Below are 18,004 nucleotides of genomic sequence, written 5' to 3'. Positions count from 1 at the left end.
TCTTTATTTTGTTAGACCAAGGTTCTTTAGAATGAGCATGAATACAGTTATCTTATGATCAGTTGGCCATCTCCTCTGTGTTACACTGGGTAGACTAGAGAAACCAATCCATAGCAACTCATGTGTATAAGAAAGAGGTTTATATACAACAGAACTTGAATATTGAGAAAACATCCCAGCCCAGTCCAGATCAAGTTGATAGGTCTGCTATTAACCCATCTGTCTGATACCAATCTAAAAGGTCCTCTTCAGACTCACAAAGCACATGCAACACTGTCAATGCAGGAAGATCACAGGCCAGTGGGTTGGAAGTTTTCTGGATCCAGGGTCCTTGTAAGCATCTCGGCGCTGGCAGGGGTCTCTACATTGTTTCTTCGGCTCCAAAGATCTGGTAGCATCAGGGCAGGTCCATGTGGCTTCTCCAGCTCCCCGGGCATAGCACAATGGGTCTTGTCAGTAGATTCTCCAAGGGAGTGAGCAGAAAGAGAGTCTCCAAGGGACTGAACTTTGTCAGTAGTAAGTATGTTTCCTGCTTCCACGAGGAAATCCAGGAATTCCTAGAATTCTCAGGAGAAGGCCATGCTCACACAGAGGCTTCACGGGTTACATCTTGATTGCCAGGCCAGACTCCAGTCCTTCACTCGCAATCCTCTCAAACTGACACAGGATGATGCAACTCCCACATCTTCTAATCGATCTTCCAAATCTTGGCATGGATAAGTGGAAACTTCCACACTTGTATCCATTTTCTTCCATAAAACTTCTAAATTCTTCTCACAGCCATGTGAGTCCACTTCTCTACATCTCAGATATTTTGGTGAAATTTCAGCTTCCTGCTAAAGTAGTTAGCATGAATCTTCATCTCTCAAGTAGAAACAACTCTGAAATACCCCAAGCTTACGTTTCTGTATTTGCATAATTCACAGGCAGCCTCAGAGGGGGATTTTTGCAATTTATTGGTGGGGAATCAAACAATCAGAGTAGAATTACTTTATAGGAAGGTAGGAATTCACCTTGGGCAACTAATAGTGATGATGGTGATTTCCCTTCCCCCTTGTGTGGCTGGAGGAGGTCAGATACCTCCCCCACTTCATTTCATTTTTTAACAGGGTCTGAAAATACTAGATAATGGTAGCATAAATCTGCTTCCAATTAGAAATAAATTTAAAAGCCAAGCATGCCAATTATGAAGAAGGCTTCTCCAATGGCCTCGATAATATTTAAAACTAGGTGATGCTCAATCTAGTAGTGGTAGTGAAATTTTCTAAACTTAATGAACAGCCTGTGCCCCTGTCTTCAATGACAAGTGACAAAATTTCTCATAGCATTGTGCAAGCACTTGGTGAATGCCCTGAAATAGGAAGACCCTTCCATAAGTTTGTGGGAAAATGGTATTGAAAGATAATGAAATTTCTACAAACGTTTCGAATCTCTCAAATGATATATGTAAAACATGGCAGTACATTAAAACACATTTCTTTGTCAGCAAATACTGTCAGAAGACACATAGAAATCACTGCTGAAAATTTGCTGAACTAGTATTAGAAAAAAAAATTGCAGTGTGGGAGGTTTACTATATAGCTAGATGAAAATACAATTTTTAAAAAACATCACAGATGTGCAAGATTGTTTCAACAGCAAAATATATAAACGACTTTCATTTGACTCACTATAGGAAATATACGACAGTAAAGCAAAATCCAAAAAATAAATGATGTTTTATTATATATGTTATGAATAGACTGGAAGGGATAGGGATTCCTGAATAAGGTAACCCCGCATGTTAAATTTGGTGATGCAAAAACAGTTTAAATTGAACTTCGCAAAGTAAGAAACACAGCTGGCTTTAATAAAAGAAACATTTTTAAAATACAGTAAATAGTTTAATATAAAAATGATGGTGACCGTGAAAACATAGAGCTATTTCTGGTTCTCTCAAGACAAATAATTTTAAAACTTCAAATACAATACGACTTCGGTGGATTTCAATTTTTTAAAAAGACACATAAACTCTTGACATTATAACAATTAGTAGGAAAGTCATCGCTTTTTAAATAAATGTAAGTGAATAAGATAAACACTGGCCAGCAAATACTCCACCCCTGCTTTACCATCTCTTCCTCTTCTTTCCTGCTATTGCTTGACAATGTCTGGAGTATATGTGACGAAATAAATAAGAGTAATAGGTAGCTAGAATAGGGATAAAGGGGAGTTGTCTCCTCCACATACCAGTGTTAGTAGGAATCACCTGGCAGGGCCACAAAAAAGGGGTTGCAGAGAAGTCAGGCACCCATCAGACACCTATGGGAAAACACCTAGGCACCAGCGAGGTGACATTAGGAAGGTGAAACTGAGCTCAGCCAATAAGATCAGCCAATACCCCAACCATGCCTCCCCAGCCAGTGGGGACAGGAGGGTATAAAAGCAGGCTGAGGGCAGGCCACTCTCTTCTCTTGTTCAGTGTGCTTCCCAAACAGAGGGTGGGCAAACACCTGAGAGCGTGTAAGCACCTGAGGGCCCTCTAGGGGGCTGCATTATCTCGGCTCTCTTGATATTCCCTGTTCTTGTTTCCTGCTCTGGGGTCCACATTCTGGTTCCTTGCTCCTGATCCAGTATTACTTCCACGTGGTTTTCTGTGCTCCCCTGAAATGGCTATTTTCAGTGGCAAATTTCCCACTTCCCCCACCCCCCTTAAGGCTTCACACGCTTTCCAGAGATAGGGTGTATTGTCTGAGACTGCAATACCTGAAACTCCTCTTTCCAGTCATAAAAGTCACTTTGATTTACAAAAGTGCTTCTGTCGCACAAATTCTTTCAGGAGGGCGAAGCAAGAACCAAAGTAAACCACCCCAAAAACCTAACAAGAAAATGAGAGTCCACATATTAAGGATGTGGAATGTAGTGACAAATAATCACAGGCATTTCTTCAAATGTTTGTTAGTGAGCATTTCTTCGTGTTTACAAACTTCTCTTAGATATTGGTATAACAAAAAGAAAAACATGTTGTATAAGAATTATATTGCATTATCTCATTCTACTGATATAGAGGTAGAATACTGGAAATGGAAATACAACCAATGGAAATTATAATACCAAGAAAATTTCTAGGAGCCTGGTTGTCTTATTATTATGCAATGATTAAATGCTCAGTGGCTAATTGATTTGACTAAGAGGTGAAATTGACAATAACAACCAATATCTGAAAATTAAATCACTTCTGAAAACTACTTCATGTTTTTTCTAGATTTTTAAGACCTAGTCTACTGATGATTTAGTCTATAGCAACTTAAGCATTATTAAAACTATTAATGATTAGAGCCCAAAATAGGTCTCATCTAAGCTAACCAATTTCTGATGGACCGAGGTTGGGTGAGGGAGCCCTATTGGCATAAGGGTTATGCACTGGACGACTAACTACAAGGTCACCACTATAAAACCACTTTGCCGAACAACCTCCATAGACACAGTCTTGGAAATCAGAGGAGCAGGTCTACTCTGCCCTTAGGGCTGCTATGAGTCCTCACAAACCCTATGGCAGGGAGTTGGGAGATTTGTCGGAGAATGAGATGAGCTGTAAACCTAGCATTGCTGTCTAGAAATAACAGGTATGCTTGGCTTAGCCTGCAACACCTGGCTTTCGAAGTTTAAGCTTTTCCCAAATTGATGAATGGCAAAAGTAAGAGAATCGAAAATTAAAAGCTTTGAGATTAGTTATAAGAGCTTTAGTAGCAGGGAGATGGATATATCATTTGGTATGAAACCTAAAATAAACCAAACCTACTGGCCTAGAGTCAGTACTGAAAGATAAGGCAAAACTAATCAACAGGTGTTCCAAGACTGCAATGTTTATGGAGACTGACTGCTTCTATATAACTATAACCACTGCCATCAAGTGTATGCTGACTCATAGCGACCCTATAGTACAAGGTAAAATTTCATCTGTGAGTTTCTGAGACTGTTCACAGGAGTAGAAATCCCCATTTTCTCCCTGCAACCAGCTGGTGGTTTGGAACTGCTGACCTTGAGGACGGCAGCACTACTAGTAACCACTACACCACCAGGGGTCCCTACTATATAACTATTCTATGATTAAATTTTTTCCAAAATGTGAACTATTCCTATAAATTGCTGAATATAAAAAAGTACAAAATATCACATTTGCATGTATAATCACATATTCAAAGTTGCTTTTAATAAATGACATTGAAATGAAGTGTGCCAAAAAATTAATTATGAATCACTGGCCTCATTTGTTTGCATAAGACAAGCTTTTTAATGACCTATATTAGAACATGATCCTTATTGACATAGCTATATGTATCCAATGTCACAAGTCAGTAAGCTCGACCACAATTAAATAGCTACTCATGCTAGATAATATAAAAAATCCAGCTTGAATTTCTAAGAAGTTTCTGTATTCGAAATAACAAGTCCCTGATACACGTTAAGAAGAAAACAGGGAGGGTGAGAGAGAGAACATGAGCAAGTAATAATGTCCAAAGGAAAATGCAAGAATTCATACATTAGAAAATCAGTTTTGTTATTCTCAATCAGCAGACAGAGGTGATGATAATTTACAATGCTGAATTCCATTCCAAATTCATTCAATTAAAACATTATTGATTTCCTTATGTCTAGCTACTTCAGTGGTTCTCAACCTTCCTAATGCCACAACCCTTAAATACAGTTCCTCACGTTGTGGTGACCCTCAACCATAAAATAATATTCTTTGCTACTTCCTAACTGTCATTTTGCGACTGTTAGGAATTGGGCGAGCCCTATGAAAGGGTCATTTGACCCCCAAAGGGGCCGAGACCCACAAGTTGAGAATCTCTGGTGGAATCAAAACGAGCCCTAGTAGGGCTGTTGGGAAAGTCCTGGACTGTTAATGACAAGATCCTGAGTTCAAAATAGCCATCAGCTCCATGGGTGACAGACAGAGTTGCCCTCTCCACAAAGATTTATAAGCTCAGAACACCTGCTCTAAGTCCACGGTCACTCATTGGCAATGAGTAAAGTTGGAATGATGAGACATTCCATTCAATGCTAAAGAGAGAGAACACAAAATGTCTCTGATTCATACATATGGTTAGAGAAAGGTTACGAATATGAACCTTTATATTTTGGCTTGGGGTTAAAATATGATGACTAATTTCACTATAGTTCAGTCATCTTGAAAAGTTGCCATATGGAAGCAGTATTGTTGTGGTGTTCCTGCTACCTTTCCCTACTTGTGCAAGAATTAAAAACATGGCTTTGGGCAGGGGAGAGAAGCAGGAAATTTGAACTACAATTTCTCCCGATAAAGTTAATTATAACAATCATTTTTAAATAAGTTATGTTTAAATCGTAAAAGTTTCAAAAAGTAATCGCTTTCGAATTTTTAATCGCTAGTTGGTGAGTACAGAAAGCTTGGTTTTCCAAATGATGGAAGATACACTGTAAATAAAGAGCTGTGTTCTAACGAAATAATCTTCTAAATTTTCAAATTTGGAACTTTAAATCTAGCAGTAATAACAACTGACACCATTATTCAAAAGTTCTCTCTATAATAATTTCATCGAAATCAATATAAAAAGTACCAAGACACAGAGCTGACTGAGGTCAGAGTCAATGGAATATTAGCCCAAATGCCATCAGGTTGGTTCTAGCTCACAGTCTTTATGATAGAAACAGCCTCTCCTATGGTGTGGCTGCTGGGTTTGCACCACTAACCTTACAGTTAGCAGCCCAATGCCTAACCATGGTGAAAGTAAACTGCTATAATATTCTACTAATAATTCAAATCTAATCACTAAGATATTTCAATTAAATGCACTTGTTTAAAGATGTTACTTACCTATAAAAAGGTGCGTTTTTTTAATTATTAGCAATTAAATAAAAGAGCCAACACTAAAAAACGCATTAATTTTAGATTTGGTCTAATATCCACTACTATCTTTATCTACAAACCTACAAAATAACTATTATTGATAGATGCGATCCTCAGTATAACAAGGAACTTCAGTTACCACGAAAATGATTACATTAAAGATTATCTTTCATTCTTGTTTTTCACCAAAGCTTTCACCAATATCTATCAATACTCAGAAATTTAAAAAATAAATTTTATTATCAATTTCAATGTAATTTTTTTTCGTATCAAGCTCCTTACATACAATTACTCTGTATAACGTACTATTTTATGTAATTAATTTAAAAATTCTATTATTCAGAATATCATCCTAAAATATATATACAGATCACATGCTCTACACATTTACTAGCTATATAAAATCTAAAATAATCAACAAAAGGACTATCAGAATAAAGAGTAAGAAACAGCAAGAGGAACAAGATTGTCCTAACAATATTAACTAGGACAAGGACACCTTTTGTGCTATTTGCATAAGAAGGATAGGCACAGGAGTGAACACAAAGGGAAATTACTTATCTAGAAATGTACTTCTGTGTTTGAGAAATAGAGTGACTTAAGTGCCTTCTCCCAATAAACTGCAATAATGACATTTTAACAATTTTCCATTACTAAATTGTTAGCATCTTTCTTTCCAGTTTTTGCTCCTTTATAAAAAGCTATTATGGACAACTTTCCCTCACGGATAGGACATAATCAACCCCAAGCTAACTTTTATCTTGTGCTCCAAACACAGCTAAGTTGCCTTCCACTTCTAGTCAGTATGTGTGCAAAAAATATTTATTAGTTTTATATTTACCTTAAACATTATTAGGTATAGATGTTACCCACACCATTTTTCTAGAATTTCACGTCACTTAAACTAAGGTATTTAACCTCCCTCTAAACCTGGGTTTCCTTAATCTGCAAAATGAGATGTAAAAATATGAGCTACTTTTTGGTATTGTCAAAGGAATAAACTAAAATAATACACGTACACTGCTTTCCCAGGAGTCAGAATGGACTGAATGGTAGTGATTTTTGTTTGTTTGTTTGTTTGTTCGTTCATTTGTTTATTTTAAAGGTCATGGGTATAAATAAAGACCCAATTAAGAAGGTAGTGTTGTATAACATAAGATTTCAACCAGTTTGCCTCCAATATAGGTAGTCAGAAATTGTTAGATGTTTAAGTACTTTATTCTGAAGGTAGGGCTAGTGGGATCTCCTACTGGATCAAATGTGAGAAAAAAGAAAAAGAAAGTAGCCAAGCACAATTTCAAGGTGTTTGGCCTGAGTGACTGATAAGATGAAGATGTCATCGATTTTGAAGGTGAAATCTTTAGAGCAGAAGAACAATACAGTTTTATGTGTTACTTTTGAGTGTTCTATTAGACATTTATGTGTCCCTGGGTGATGCAAAAGGCTAGTGGGTCTAATCCCCCAGACAGTACAACAGAAGGAATACGGAGCTCAATACGACTCTGTACCATACAGGATTATCATGAGTCAGAATCAACTCGGTAACAATGGGTTTGGGTTTTTTCATTAGAAATTCAAAGAAAGATTTTAATTATAGTGACAGATGTACGACTTGAGTTCAAGCCTGTAGATGCGAGCATACACATGTATTTTGAAGCCATCGCCAAAGATAGTAATATAGACACACAAGAGAAGATTTCCATGAATACAAGGAAACAGCAAAGAAACTCTAAGAAGGGCAAAGAACTAGAAGGAAAACCAGACAATGTGGGGGTAGTTTTAGGGGGTACTACAAATTGGAAAGAAATGTGAATTGCATAAAATGTTGCTGATGAATTGTTCCATCAATGAAGATGAGAAATGAGAATGTGATTTGTCAGCATGAAGGTATTTGGGGAAATGAATGAAAGCGGTTCTGATGAAATGGCATGTAAGCCTGGTTGAAGTGGGTTTAAGAGTGAAAGTAAAAAGAGATGGATGAATGAGAAGCAGTAAATATACCAAAATCATTTCAAGATCGTATCCTTCAAAGGAAAAAACAGGGAATAGAATGCAAGCGCAAGGGAAATATACTGGGAATGACTTTTTCATTGGAAGCCACATCGTGCCAGTATGCTATTTGGAATGGGAAGTGAGAGAGGCATATTGGAACAATGTTCTTTGGGAGGTGAAAGGGAAAATATCTATTAAAAAATCATATACAGGGAGCAAGACAAAGATTTGAGTATAAATACTAAAAGGTTGGTAGAAGTGGTAATGGAAGTAATGGGCAGTTATCTTCTAATTTCTCAATGTACTCAGGAAATTAAGCAATAAGTTCACAGCTAAGAATAAAGAAGGGTAAGTACTTTTAGGTTTGAACAGCAGAGGGAAGGCATGATAGTTAAGAGACACACAAAATGATTGAAAACACAAGGGCACACTTGGAACTTTACGCCTGAAGAATTATTAATAGGATGACACTGGATTAGAAGAGATGAGACGAGGAAGAAGGGAGGAAGACAAGTTTGGAGACTGTTATTCTATAAGAAATAACTAGGGGAAAAAAAAGAAAGAACTAGAGATAATATTCTCTAAATTTAATATTGTATAAATTAAGACAAGAGCAATTGAAGGATAATTGATGACACAAATTCAGAAGTCATTGCCAAAGCGGAACAAATCAGATTTGGTAAGCAATTAGATGTGGACGTAAGGGGGAAAATGAATTGTGAGTGACATGTAGTTATATTTGTCACAATGTGTGGACATTCTCTATAATTATGTCCAAGGTTTTTTCCTTTTCCAGCACTCTAGTTTTCCTTCCCCCTATTGTCACATCATTGTTTTGAGTAATTATTGGTCTTTTGGATGCATAGTGATGGTCTTTAAGTAGAGAGATAATTATATGGGTAACATCCTCTGTCTTCTCTACTATTCCACTATTTCATTAAGTGTGATCGAAGGGGAAAGGCTCAATTTTATGTTTAGAGTGTCTCTCAAGGAGTCCTCTGTTCTCTACTGTTTCAGTTTGTCTGGTTTGTATGTTTATGTCTTTCAATAATAATTTGAGTTCTACTCCATATTTTTCTATCCAGCACTGCAGTGGAGCCCTAGTCAGAAGAGTCTGCAGTGGTAGCCAAGCACCCTATTATGCTACTGGTCTGAAGGAAAATGACGTTGTGGCTCCTGTAGACTTATTCCTTCTCTGCACTTTTAGTTACCTTCTTACTTTTTTGCTCCTGAGAAAGTAGACACCTGTAAAATGTTATAAGCTTTAAGACCCAAGACACTATTTACTTCACTAGGATGCAGATTGTAAATGACATTATGCCAATTGACTGAGTTGTCCCATGAAACTATACTACTAATTAAGTAAGCCTTCAAACTCAGAAAATCTATACCAAAAAGTGTCTGGTTATTTCTCAGAAGTATGCATCTCTGTGTCTTCAATAAAAGTGTTGTTGTCGTTTGTGGCCATCCAGTTGGTTCCGACTCTCAGCAACCTTATGTTGTTAAATCATGGGTAGGAATGGTTGAACGGAAAAAAAATATTTCCTTTGTAAATTTTCACTCTAGTCACTATAAACAATTTTTTAATGTTAGGATTAAGTATCAGTGTTCGGGTTAATCTTGATTAAGTATCAAGATTCTTTGTGTTTTACTTTATTAAACTTCCAATTTTATTATATTAACTTTCCAACCCATGGAGCTCAGGTTATCTTTCCATTTTTGTGGGTCTCTTCTAGTCTCTTGTAGTATTTTACAATTCTCATGGTATAAGTTTTTATGTCCCTAAAACCCCAACCCAACAAACACATTGCCATCAAGTTGATTAAGTCCTAGATATTTCATAGATTTGGTTGCTGTTTTCAGTGGTAATTTTCTTGACTTATTTTTTAGAGTTGTCTTTTTTAGTGTAGAAGAACCCAACTACTCTTGCATGTTGATTTTATATCCTTTTGTTATGTTGCCAATGCTGCCATCAATATTCTTGTAGACTATTTAGGGTCTTCTATGTATTGGATGAGAAGCCTGGTGGCGCTGTCACAAAAGTGTTGAACTGCTTACCACAAGTTGGTGGTTTAAAACCACTAGCTGCTCTGAGGAAGAAACAAGAGGCTATCTTGCTCTTATAAAGATTTATAATAAAAAAGAAAGATTTATAATCTGAGAAACCCTGTGAGGATCATTATGAGTTGGAATCTACTCAGCGGCACTAGAATATAGAGCGCATCATGTCATCTGCACATAAAGATAGTTTTATTTCTTCATTTCCAAATAGGAAACCTTTAACTTTCTCTTTCTAGTCTTATTACTCTATGACTCCTACGAAAATGCTGAATAAGAGTGTTGATAATGATTCTCCTTGTCTCATTCCCCTTCAAAAGGAAGTCTCTCAGCTATCTCCACTAGGGATAAGGTTAGCTTTGGGCACATATGCCTTTAAGTTTATTGCTAAGTTTTTGTGAGGAATTAATATGATCTTATAGGTTTTCCTCCTTTATTTTATGTGTGGTGAATTACAAATTGATTTTATATTGTTAAACCAACCTTGTACTCCTGGGACGAATCCCATTTAATCATGATGTATGATATTTCTGGTTTGTTGGCTAGATTTTTTTCCCCCTACTGGTAGCTGACATTTATTGAACACTGACTTGAATCTCCAACCAGCACTGTGTTTTACATGCACTGGCTTATTAATTACTCATAAAAAATGCAAGAGGATTTGGTACTAATATATCCTTGTATTTTACAAATTAGTTTGCTTATTTTTAACAGTTTCATTGAAATTGTGTTGAAGTTTTTGCATCGGTGTTCATAAAGGACTTTTCTATTTTTATAACATCTGATTCCTTTATGCATCAGGGTTAGACTGACTGTACAGAAACATATCAATAGTGTACCTTCTATACTTTTGAAAAGATTGACTAGGATTGGTTTCAACTCTCCTTTAAATTTCATTATTTCTTAACATTTATTTTGGTGTGACTGGAGGAATTATTGAAGCTCCTGAACTCCAGACAAATCAAAACAACCACAAGAAAACCCATCCACACATATATGTTGCCATTATTAAGTGAGATACAATTTTAAATGAATGATTCATGCATCAGATTATCCAGTTCTTATTTAGTTCAGCATACCAAGGTAAATGGCCAAATGTCCTATGTCAACCCTCTCCTAACAAACTACAGAATACACAAAATGTTATATTTATTGCTTAATTTAAGAAATAACCCAGACCCCAAGCTATGAAATATAGGAAACGTAGACAATGTAACTGGCATACTGTTGTCAATTGGGAAAACTTAGACAAATTCATTACTCTGGCCACTCCACAATTTCTTACATGTGCCCTTTTCAACTCTTTCACACACTCAACAGGATACCTGGCTCTGCTTTCAAGTAGAAGTAGGTCTGTTTTGCTACACAGAAACAGACATACACATTAATTAATTGGAAGAACTTGATCTAATATGCTGGGGACTAATAAAAGCTAGAGAGCAATGACAAGACAACCCCTGCTCCTGGGAGCACACAATAGAAGAAAGAGGCAAGTAAAGACGGCTTAGCTCTAAAAATAGATCCTTCTGAAACGAGTTCTACTATGCCAACAAGGTTCTGATCTATACTTTAAATAATACACACACGGTCCATACAAATACACCTCCTTAAAATCTATAGGTATTCAGAGCATACACGCTTTTAAATTAGAACAAAGTTCGGGATCTAACTTACCATCATTTTTTCAAAGAGATCCAGTACTTCTTTTTCAGACAATTTCAAAGATCGTTCATCAGATAATGGCTGAGCTACTGGAAAGTCACTCATCGCAACTGGAGAATCAATAGGATGCTGAATAAGAAGTTTTTCTTTTTTGACAGTAGATTTTCTAAAACTTGTGATTCGGTCACGCTGCAAATACAGATAAAAATAAAAAGTGCTAAGAAAGAGATCAAAAACCATGACCATTACAGATTAAAACATAAAAATGACACGGTATAAAATATATCATTTTGTCTTTGGACAAAATGTTTTTTTAAGCAGCAAGCTCCAGTCAGAGATTGTATTATTTTGAAATCTTGAAGTACTCTTCAGCCTCAGAAATGAAAGTATTCCTCAGAAGTAAAACTGAGTCAGTCTTTGTACAAAAAGTGAAAAGAAAAAGAAAACAAGCACGGATCAAAGTCCTGAGGCCAGTTAAGGTACAATGTGCCTAGAAAGGCAGCAACTTTAGAACTATGAGAAACAGAGAAAAGAAAAAAAGTCTCTTATGTTAAGATATAAGGTGGGAAATGTTGCTAATGTCTCTCTGCTTCGATGTGACAAAAAGTCTGACAAATATCTAGGGAAAATGTATCCAGTTTAAAGTAGTTAAGAGAATGAACGCTGAAGCCAGACCACTTGGATTTATATTTTTTGGTTTGCCATTTGTAAGGATCCCTGGTGTCACAGTGGTTAAGCCTTGGCTACTAACCAAAGGTTGGCAGTTCAAACCCATCAACCAGTCTGTGGGAGAAAGTTGAGGCTGTCTGCTTCAATACAGATGAACACCTTTGGAAGTTTTATGGGGTTCTCTCACCTGATCCGACAGGGCCACTGCATGTTAAGACTCCACAGCAACATTTTGGCTTTTTGTTTTTCTTGCCATTTACTAGCAGAATAGTCCTCTGCAAGTTATTTAGTTTCTCTACACCAGTATTCTTAAAAGTAATATGTTTGTGAGTTTAGCTGCTACGTTACTACTATTGTTTGTTACTAACAGCAATACTATTGCTACAGCGATTATTTTTCTTTTACTCCACGTTTTTCTCCCCTAAAAAGGGGAGACCAACAAGGAGGAAAATGAAAATAAAGATATTATTTTCCATTAACGGGAAATAGAAATATCTTATTCCAATAAATACTAGTATGAAGAACTAGCTATCTTAGGCACATTGACTTGGAGTCATTGATTCCACATACAATCTCTAGTGATTAGCACGGTATTTTGCATCAAGTTAATGACTGCATATAAACAAAACATTCTGTTTCAAAGCATATAATACACAAGCAATTAGTAATGTTCATAAAACTGAATGCAACTCAGTTTTATTTTGGTTTCTGTTAAGAAGCACATGCAAGCCTTGCAGCTCATGTTAAATAAGCATATATGTTAGATGTGAAGACAGTGCATCTTCACTGCCATGGTACCAGAAGTCTGATAAATTACTCAATAGAACAAAGAGTATCATGGAAATTATTAGCCCAGCTTGTGTAAACTTACATTGGCCCACATTAAAAGAATATACCTTGTCCCTTATTGATTCAAAGCATACTTTTTTTTAATTAAAAGGTGTACTTTGAAAGAAATATGAGCAGTTTTAAGCAGCTTATTCAGGATTACAAAAATGATTTGAGTACATGGTTGCTTACAAAGAGAATACACAATATTTGAGACCTGGAAAGAAACTTGAGAAAACATAGGCCAATTCTCTCAATTCGAAGAAAACGTGACACCTAAAGTCATAAGACTCCAGGTTTTAGTCTGGTTCTCACAGTAAGATTCAGTACTTCAAATCATCTTGGACTAATTGTTTCAAACGTCCAACTAACTTCTTGAGGAAAATGAAGGTAGTTTTGATATGCAGAGTATCTTCATACAACTCAAGATGAAAATGAAGTAATCCCAAATAAAACTGAGTACCTATCCAACAGTCAAATTTCACTAACAGATATGGTGGACATTAAAGCATTTAAATGTGCAATGGACCATAAAATAAGCATTTTCCTTTTCCCTCATATCACTTAATGTTTACTTTCTCAATACTAGCTTTCCTGAGTTGGATCATTTACATATACATTTTATCTTCCACTGTGTTCTTCAAGTCTATCTGGAAAATTGGCTTTTGACTTCAACTATGTCTTGATTTCAAATATTAAATTAAGTCACATACCTTTACCTCCTTAAAGCACTAACAGTACTTAATATTATTTATGGATACGTAAATTCACAAAGGAAAAACCGACAGTGTTTAAAACACCATTTTAATTTTTCTAGTAACACAATGGTGTATTTAAATTTTGAGCCCATAACTTCTAATAAGTTTTACTGTGATACTCAGCTTAAAAATATTCAAGATTTATAAATTTAATAGCATACATCAGATCAGAAGGAAACTTAATCCCCTTTCGATTTGCAATTATTTCCCTCTAATACTATGTTAAACATATTCACAGTCAATTTGTTTGACTATCCATAAAGGGCACAACTAAATTTCGAGAGTTTGTTTTGCATAGAGATTTTTTAAGAATTGTTTAACCTATATATGAGAATATCAAAATTTTGTTGAGACTGCATATAACTATTTATGTTAACATTGAAAAACAGAATTCACTCTAAAGAATATTTCCCATTTTATTGTAACTGTAAAGTATTCAGACATTTTGTATCTCACAGATATCAATGCTTTAATGTCCACCTACTTTAATAAAAAGGTAACATGCATAGGTAATATAATAACATGCTGCTTAAGACCACCTTACCACATCATCTGCCAAAGTTTTTATTTGAATGTTCTAATAAAACCAAAAAGAAAAAAGAAATAACTGTCAGACAAGAAAAATTATTCATAGCTCAAATAATAAGTAATTGAATTATTCCCATTTTTATTGACTATAGTCAAGAAAATTAGCAAGTTTAGATATATACTTAATATATTCTTTACAGAAGAGAGAAGAAAATGTTTAAAGGTCAAAAACAAAGAAAAAAATCATAGCAAGGTCTTAAGCCATTTCAAGTTTTTTTCAATCCCTGGAATAAATAACTGGCATCTAAATTTAACAATAAAACAGACATGAGTCATAAGAAAAAAGTACATTAAATAGCATTGAGATATAAAGCATCCTCTAAATCTTAGATATTATTATTACAGCACAGATATTTAAATGACATTTCTTTAGAAATCTAAATAAAGTAAACTTATTGATTCTGCAATCAGGGTCCATTCCTTAAAAAATTCCCAACATTGTGTGTGTGTGTGTGTGTGTGTGTGTGTGTGTGTGTGTGTTCCTACTCCTAATACCAAGAAACACTAGGGATTGGATTATGGTGTTGGTGGGGACTACTGAAATACCATGGACTGCCAGAGAACAAACAAATCTGCCTTGGAAGAAGTACAGCCACAATGCTCTTTAGGAGTAAGGATGGGGAGACTTTGCCCCATATACTGTGAACATGCTATCAGGGGAGACCACTCTCTATAAAAAGGACCTGATGGTTGGAAAAGTAGAAGATCAGTGCAAAAGAAGAAGGCCACCAAAACTACGGATTGACACAAAAACTGGAACAACGGACTCAAATATAGCAATGATTGTAAGACTCAAAAAGGACCAGAACGTGTTTTATTTTGTTATACATACGAGGATTTACCTAAAACAAACAAACAAATTATGCCCTTTTGGGGGGGAGGTGAGGGAGATAGTGCATTTGGAGTTCATTCTACCAGATCAGGCTGATAATCAAGCTTTCTATTTACCGGTTCTGAAAAGATAGTGTAACTGTGTGTAACCAAAAAAGCCTGATTTGTGGCAGACGGGGGAGTGGTTTTGCCACCATGACAATGCACCTGTTCACACAACCATCTCAGTGCGCCAGTTTTGGGCACAAAAAAACAGCATGGTTCTCTTTCCCCATTCACCTTACTCACCTGACCTCGCTCTGTGCAGTTGCCATGAATGCAGAGGGACATGAAAAGGCAGCAATTTGACAAATTAGAAGAGGTGGAGGAAAAAACAAGGGAGGTGCTATCAGCCATCCAAACAAATGAATTTGAAAAATGTTTCCAAGAATGGAATCAAAGATTTGACAAATGTATTAAGGATAATGGAGAGTACTTTGAAGGTGATATGGTTGTTTTGTGAAAAAAAATTAAATACATAGCTTTAGGGGAAAAAATTCCACTTATTTTTGGTACCCTCGTAGGTTTACTATGAGTTAGAACTGACTCGATGGTACCTAACAACAACATTTAACAAAAACTGGTTCATAAAAACCAATACATACTATAGATAGTCATCAGTATTTAATGAATTAGAGTACAACTAAGCAATGCCTAATAATATAGTCTTCCATGATTCAGAAGATACTTAAAAGCTGTAATTAGGAAAAAAAACCCAAGATTTTAAAATATTGGCTACTGGGAATTTACGTTAACCCTTCATCCTCACTCTACATTTAATACTTTTAACAAACAATGAGTAATACTTTGCATTTACAGGCATGCTAAAAATAATAAAAAATATGGTCATCTCATTGGTGGGGAAACCTCCACTGTGAATTTTAAGGAAATGAGAATGATGTCATCTCAGAATCTCAGGAATTTGTTTTTAAATACCACCAACCAAACGCTGCTGAAGATCTTTGCTGCCCAGACCCACTGGAGAAATCAAACTGATAACTTCTACGCAAAAATAATTCCAAATTATTGCTACAAAACCATGGAAACCTTTATAAAACAAAAATATCTCAACGTGAAACTATTGCTTCTAGGCATACCCTCCGATCTAGGGCTATGTATACACACACGAATGAAGGCACTGTTTCCATCTCTCAGACCATCCCCTCCCCCACCAAAGAATTCTGCCCTCTTCTATTGGCAGCGTTAGCATCTCCTAGGAACTCAGGGCTGTAGAATGGGTGCTGAAAGGAAAGGTGTTCCAGGAACATCTTCATAGGACAGCCCTTGACACACCCTCCAAAACTGAGCAGACACGTTGTCGTCATGAGGAAAACGGCCAGAGAGCGGGGATCCTTGGTGCAACTCCTGGTTCCTTTTGCTCATTAGTGCAGTTTTCCAGTTTCTTCAAAAAATTTCTTCCTAAAAATGCCCTGTGATCGTCCTGTGTCTTTTGAGAAACTTTATGAAAAGTACCCCTTTGGAATTAAACAAACAAATAAATAAATCAGCACCATCATCTGAACTTGAGTTCTGTCTTGCATTTAACTGGCCCAACCGATCCACTAAAAAGCCGGTGGTCTGATTGGACTTTTGTTTCTTTCCGTTTGTAAGCAACATCCTAAAGACTACGGAGCACTCATGGCGTACTAGTTTTCTGTTGGGCTGCTAACTTCAAGGTCAGCAGTTCAAAACCACCAGGTTCTCCTCTGGAGAAAGTAGAGGATCGAAAACTCACAGGGCCTGTTCTATTCTGTCTTAATAGGGTCGTTATGAGTCAGCATTGATTCATAACAATGAGGTTTTTCGGTTTGCTTGTTTGGTTTTTAAATAAGACAAACATGAGTATATTATTGAGAGCACTGATCTGCAGCTATCCATTGGACACCAAGACATTTTTAAACATGTTTTGTTTGGAATAAACCCACACATGCATGAACTGTAACCCTAGTAGTGATACTTTTGACATACTTCTATGAAATATTTTTGTCCTTTTAATCCATAGAATCCTTCAGTGATCCTAACTTCTGAAATTTTATACTGTCTTCATCACATCCTGCTAACATAACTCAAATCAACCTTTACTGCCCCCCACCCAAGAAAAAGGAAAAAAAAGGAGAGATTATTTATTTCAGTAGTACTCTCATTTTTCAAAGAAATCAATTCACCCTAAGACCTCTTTCTACCAGGTATTCGCCCTTTTATTTTTCCAGTGGATTACAAAAGACCGTAGCAGGAACAATGATATGCTTCCAGATTCTTATCATGTAAAATCAGAATAAGCAGTGGCAAAATATCCCAACTAACCTTGCTATCCAGAAAGATAATGATCACACTTGTGTTATGATTTGACAAAGATTATAAATTTACAACAAACTCAAAAGGTCCCTTTCTTCCCATCCTTTGGGGTTAAAAATTCAAGATTGGAAGCACAATTCTATCTCTAAAACAAGAATATATATTAGGAGAAAATATTTATTTGCTTAAATTCTCTAACTTAAGATTTACCTCATATATTTGGAATCCTTTAAGTTGGCATTGCAATTACATATATGCAATTAAATAATAGTGCAAACATAAGGGACAACCACAGGGGGGAAAAAGTATTTGGTTCAAATTAAATCAAAGCCTATAAAATTATGCAAAATTAGAGTAGGATTGAATTTGGAATTATCTAGTCAAAATATCTCATTTTATCAATATTGAAACT

At 36.0% G+C, this 18,004-nt stretch overlaps 1 protein-coding gene across 2 annotated transcripts in view; it reads right to left on the bottom strand.

Annotated features, from left to right (window-relative positions):
* DIAPH2 (diaphanous related formin 2) overlaps window positions 1–18,004 on the bottom strand; it is a 925,981-nt gene that overhangs the window by 857,714 nt on the left and 50,263 nt on the right. Inside the window, exons 2-3 of one of the 2 annotated variants that reach the window (XM_075539525.1) lie at window positions 14,384–14,416; window positions 11,597–11,773 (exon numbers count right to left, since the gene is read on the bottom strand). In XM_075539525.1, coding sequence (XP_075395640.1) covers window positions 11,597–11,773; window positions 14,384–14,416 — 210 coding nt within the window. The remainder of the gene's footprint in view (window positions 1–11,596; window positions 11,774–14,383; window positions 14,417–18,004) is intronic. The other variant, XM_075539526.1, reaches the window with a different exon arrangement.

This window comes from Tenrec ecaudatus, chromosome X, assembly GCF_050624435.1.
Source record: "Tenrec ecaudatus isolate mTenEca1 chromosome X, mTenEca1.hap1, whole genome shotgun sequence".
NCBI lineage: Eukaryota > Metazoa > Chordata > Mammalia > Afrosoricida > Tenrecidae > Tenrec > Tenrec ecaudatus.
Note: the sequence above shows the minus strand (reverse complement) of the source record. Positions and strands in the feature narration are given on the sequence as shown.